General features: G+C 41.6%; 1 protein-coding gene across 1 annotated transcript in view; it reads right to left on the bottom strand.

The window, feature by feature from the left end:
- Positions 1–4,329: 4,329 nt before the first annotated feature.
- Positions 4,330–6,000, bottom strand: part of tafa4b (TAFA chemokine like family member 4b) — a 37,650-nt gene continuing 35,979 nt past the window's right edge. The window contains exon 6 of the mRNA XM_085456035.1: positions 4,330–5,353. Coding sequence (XP_085312161.1) covers positions 5,342–5,353 — 12 coding nt within the window. The 3' untranslated portion in view covers positions 4,330–5,341. The remainder of the gene's footprint in view (positions 5,354–6,000) is intronic.

Raw genomic sequence — 6,000 nt, 5'->3', positions numbered from 1 at the left:
GATAAGTGAGTTTGACGACGCAGCAAGGGACGGCTCAGCGAAAGGAAGCAGCGAGGGAGAAGATGTTAATGTCTCCCCCCGTTCACTCCACCGTCAATATCGGCCAGTCGCAGGCCTGCCACAAAATGAATATTAAAGACGCTTTTGATTGTTTGTCCTCTCTTTTTTCCTGGTTTCATAGAATTTTAATGGGCTATGTTAGGGTGTTTTGTCACATTTTCTATGCTGGGTAAGAGACTGGAGATAATGCAATTAATCCCCATACCATCACCTGACAGCCAACCAGCTGTGGTGGCCAATAAAAACCACGTGACGGCTATTGCTGTTGCACTATTCTAACATCCTACCCCATGATTCAAAATGAAGGCAAATTACTGCATTGTGCTCTCAAGTGAGCTCAGCGATAATAAAAGGCCTGAATGCAATTAGATGTGGTGTGAATAATATGGTTTTGGGCTAAAATGATTTGCTCTCTTGAAGGAAACACTTTGGCCCGGGTTGATTTGTTCCATCTGAAGTGACAGTGACGAGACCAGCGAGTGCCATCCAGCAACAATAAAACCAATCAGATCTTCTTCATCTGCTAATCTGCCTCTGACTTATATTAAATCAGTGTCACTTTCAGACAGCGAGGCTTTCCAGCCTCTTCCTCCTGCAACAGCGAACTCTTCTTTTCCTACAACCGAGTCAAGTTCACCTGCCTCTCACCGACTCACTTCATCTGAAGATTACAGCTCTCACGTAAAATGAATCCTGAACCCATATTTGTCAGACGTGGCTGGAGGCTAATGCAAATTGGACTTGACAAAGTATGATGAATAAGACAAAAGCTTTTCATCCATTTTTTTCTCCCTCGTTAGATAATGATTGCACAAATTTTCAACAAGTGTGACGATGGACTTTTTGGTGTTTGGTTTGATGATGTATGCATCCTCTCTGGAGCTGACCAACCAGACTTCACACATGAACAAATAAATACTTAAAAGTCTCCTCAGACTCTCCCCCACTTCTCAAAACACTACAGCTGTACCTCTTTATCTCTTGTAGGTATCTTGTCATTCTTCTGTTTTCCATTTTTACTCCAGCTATCTATCCTCTCATTAGTATGATATTCTGCAGTCTTTTCTTCCATGCTGCTTGTTTGCTTCTAAGGATCCTACCCTCTGGGTCCCACCAGTTGCTAACCCATGGAGATGAAAGCTTCCAGTCTCAACGGGGTGTTTGAGGTTAGACCCCCACTGACACACTAAGACACATCCCCTTCCAGTTAAAAACAAGATTATTTTTCACACTAGATAATGTGATGCAAGCACAGTTTATACATAGAATACATTTCTTTCATCATTTTTTAAAAGCTAGCTAGCAACAAAGGTTTTGGAAGCAGGGTTTAAGCTTTTTTTAAAAACAAAGAATGGATAATGTATATAGCCTTGCATAGACATTGATGTCTGCTAAATTTGCATTCAGTGTAGCATCATTAAAGGTGAAAATGGTAATATAAATTCTTCCAAGATACCTCAAGGGTTCTTAGTGGGTTTTTTAGACTTACTTCTTATAAACTAGCACAAGTGGAGTGTTGTGCAGAGTAGTGTGTGGCTTCTCTGCTGCAGAGTTGGTTGTCCAGCACAGCAATAGTAAAAGTACATACGGTGCACTCTGGTGATTTTCTCGTTAAATACTGGTGACCTGGGACGAGGTTTGAATCTGTCCCTGGCAGCTCTTTTTTTGTCTTTCTAAACACAGTTGAAACTGAAGGTGGAGCTGGAGCGTCAAACCCCAGCCACCGGGGAGCGGCGCAAATAGTCCTCAAATATTGATTCTGCTGCAGAGAGCCATGTAGGACGAAGGGGAGCAAGGCGCCAGGCTCATCTACAGAACATGAATTCTCTGAGGGAGGGAAAGAGAGAGTGGGAAGGAGGGGCGAATGGGAAACAGATCCACCATATATCCACCATTGCACAGATCTCAAGACCTTTCCATTAGCTTCTGGTTGCTGTAATTAAGGCTTGCCAATTTCTCTGCGAATTCCAGCTCTCCCACGCCCGTGTGCATATGCATGAAACGGAAAAAAGTTTAAAAAAGAATGAGCTCATGTGGACGTAGGTGTTTTTGCTTGAGCGTGAATGCAGTTACAGGATGCCATCATATTTCCCTCTCCAAAGGACCATTGTTGCTGATACGCCGCTCGTGGAAAGAGGGCAGTTTGGTGTGACTGGCCTAACTGCAGTGCTGCATCGTAAGCCTAAAAATATTCCATGTCAGTGTTCCCGAGAGAAGCCCAGTGCTATCCAGGCCTCTCAGTAATGAGAGAGTGGAACTGCCTGCAACCGGTAGCCCTGCTGTCCCCAAGCTCCCTCTGGCTCAGAGCTCGGCATTGGAGCCGGAGAGTTAGCTGCTCAGCTCCCACAAATTTATCATAGCTCACAAGGCAGCATGTCTGAAAGCAGAGGCTCTCATTCACAGAGGAGCAGCCCCCACCAGGCTCACCCTTGGGCACACTAACCCAAGACATTCACAAATCAGAGAGGCAGAATGATGCAGTTTGAAAAACACTTTCTTTTGGTTGTGTGTCCACAAGAGGGGAGGGGGGGGGGGGGGGGGGGGGGCGGGGTTATGATTTGGAAAGCATCAGTGCAAAAAGCTGCAAACTACTCCGAACAGCTGAGAAATTAAGATACAGTGCGTGGGGTAGATTGCGTGAAAACTTTCATCTGTGCCATCATTTGTTTCAGAGACATTACAGTGGGAAAAAAGAGAGAAGGAGAGGGCACAAGAGAAGGAGAGAAAGATTCAAAGAAAGGGGGGGGGGGGGGTGGAATGGGGGAGAATGGACAAAGATAATAGAGAGATTTATGATGTTTGTACAGGGCGCGATGCTACTGCACTCAGGGCTGTAATGATCGAGCCTTGTACAGAAAAAAAACATGTTTGCAAAATGTTGAACTGCCATTATCTGTGGCAATTATTTCAGTATGTCTCACCCAAGCTTTGATACGGAGGGTAATTCTGGAGAAAATCAATCCGGTTGATGACGTGACGAATCCTACTTCTGGGCCTAAAGTAGTCTGCGTTTATTATGGCTTTTGTGTTGTTAACATGTTTAATGTTTTATATTTTCTTCTATTTAGTCTCAAAAAGCTCCTAAAACAGTCAGTGATCCCTGTTGACCTCCCTCGGCTTTTATTACCGCTAATCATTTATTTAAGCTCAGTTTTAAAACCTTAGGATGTAACTACAGCCCAGCCCATGCAGCAGTATATGAATGACTAACCTCGTATTGTGGATGGATTATCTCAGTTGTTCTCCTGGCTGAAGTTTGGTCCTTTTACAGCATCCTGCCATGCGATTACATTTGTTCCTGACCACCGAGAACACTCATGTTAACTTTTATCGAGTGGAAAAAAAGTTAGCTTGTTAATATTATGCTAACATAGCTGTGTCGCTAGCGGTCACGTAGCACATCATTATATACCAGCTAGCCCAACTTCAGTAACCCTACAAACGTCACTGCTGTTTAGTTTTCTGTCTTCATTTATGTTGGAAGTGATAACAGAGCTGTACGTTTTAATTTGTTTCCAAAACCCCGCAGTCAGGACATGCTATATCGTATTTAGATAGAAGCTAGCGAGCTAACTCCCTGCTAACTTCTAACTCCGTTGTCAAATGTCTGTGGAACAGTTTACCTCTACAACTACGTTTGGTTGACTCTGTGGAATCCTTTAAAAACAGTTAAAAACTTTACTGTTTAAACAAGCTTTCTGTTGACCAATGCTTTTTTACATTTTTATATTTTTGATTTACATTTAAACTCTATAGGCCTATTGTGTATATCATGCATTTGCTAATTATCGTATTGTTTATTTTAATCTCTGTGTGCAGCGCTTTGTGACTACCTGTCTATGAAAAGCGCTTAATAAATAAACTTTACTTACTTACTTTACTTATGTCATAAATTCCGTTTTCATGGATGCCTGGATGTTAAACTCAATTGTTACACCTGGTAGAGCAGAACGCTGATCATTTTATTAAAGATGAAAGACTTTAGACAGTTTTTCAACTCTCAGTAATGCCATAGTGATCGTTTGATATATGGACCTGCAGCGGAGTTTAGGCCCAGACACGGCTTGTGACGTCAGACTTAACGACCGGATAGGCAACGTGCGTGCAAAAAAACTAACACGTCTAATAAAAAGAAGCTAAAAAGAAACCTCATCGTGCGGTGGGTTTGTATCTGTGGTGCTTTTAAAGATTAAGAACCAGAATATTTGGAAAACATTTTCAGCAAGGAAAAAAAAAGAAGGAAGAAAGAAATAACAACATTAGAACAGGTCACACTTGTTTGAGCATTTATGGTCCTCCTTTCAACAGTCAAAATAAGAGATGTCGCAGTACCGAATAAAACAGATCAAAGATATATAACTCTGAAGGCCGAGCCTGGAAAATTTCTCTGGGCAAAAAAATGAGACGGATGAATCACACTTTAATAGTTCATATTGTACCAAGCTGTATGTAAGTGAAGCTCGACAGTCTGAGCCTTTTTTTTTAAACAAATAACTACTCAGAATGAGTGAGGTGTGATATACATATTTATCTACTTCAAGTGTCAGACACTTTACAAAATGCTCACCTTCAGTTTCATGTGACATCCACAGCAAAAAGATGAGAGATATCTAGAAAAACAAAACATTCCCAAACGGCTTCGACTAGTGCAAATATCTTACATGAATTTTTAATATGTTGTTATGATCCTATTGCAATTCCTAATTAGAACTGCAAAATGACTCCCGCAAAACAGTCTTTGTGGTAGTGACTTGACCCACAAGAGCCGTTTAAATCTAATTTGCTATTTGCTAGTTATAAGCTGCTAACTCTCATGTACCCATCCAGACTGCCGCCAGTGTTTCCAGTATATGTTCAACAGGTCTGAACCGTGTCCAGCAACACTCTCAGCGCCGCCTCTAGTTCACATCTTACGCTCGTCCCAGAAAGCTTTGTTGAAATATATACTTTGAAATGCTTAATTGGAGTTTGAAATCAAACGTTTCTGATTAATCCAAACTGTTCATTATTGGAAAAAAGAGTCGCCTTATTGTCCACTGGTACCCTGATTGTAGTCCATTGGTCTCAACAACCAGCATATTACATATGCTGTACACGTGGCTCCATGTTGCCAAGTGAACATAGTTTGTGATGAGTACGTTTGATCCCATTATTTTGTGATGGATATCTTGACAGCAGTCCTTTCCTTTCCCGCATCTTACAGTAAATACAATATGTGTGAGTCATCCATCCTTTCCACATGGAAAGCTTCATGTTTCCTCATGGCTCGGTGGCTCTCTTGCTATCGGGTGACCTAAAAAGAAAAAAAAGAGAGAGAAGAGAAGAGAATCAGGGTCGCAGAGACATCTAATCACAAGAAGTGCTTCACAGTGGCTGAACAAATGTTTCTATTTGAAAGAGACAATCGGATGTCAGGGGTGAATATTTAAAGTCAAACAATTTCCTTTGTATTTCAGCCTCTGTGTCCTTTTCATTGGACCAAAAGAGCTTGTTGGCAGTCTAGCCGGTGGTCTGATTGCAAGAACCAACAGTGTCTCAACTGGTTAAGCTGAATTTCACATGTCTTGGAGCTGCAATGGTTTGTTTACACTTGAACAGAGAGCTGAAGGAGTGTAATTGCAGATGTAAAGAACTTGTTTCCCAGCAAACCCAGTGCGGTGTGTGTTTATGCTGTATAATGACCAGATATGTTCATGCATAAAATATTAATTCTGCTTGTTCCACTCCTGCAAATAAAACTACATTAAGTAAGAATGAAAATACAGATCTCATGGTGTGGTGTTTTTGCTGTTTCTTGTTAAATGATGATGCCTCAGTCAGGCAATCTATGCATCTTTCTACAACACACCTACGCCGTGTGGGAGTGAAAGAAAGATTGACATATACTGATCATCATGGTGAATAATATGCTGAGGTGGTACAAGGAGGTCAGAGGAATAA

This window comes from Copadichromis virginalis, linkage group LG5 (assembly GCF_057382275.1).
Source record: "Copadichromis virginalis isolate Kocher_CV1m ecotype Utaka linkage group LG5, C_Virginalis_male_GT1.1, whole genome shotgun sequence".
NCBI lineage: Eukaryota > Metazoa > Chordata > Actinopteri > Cichliformes > Cichlidae > Copadichromis > Copadichromis virginalis.
The sequence above is the reverse complement of the archived record's forward strand: the minus strand, read 5'-3'. Positions and strand labels throughout refer to the sequence as shown.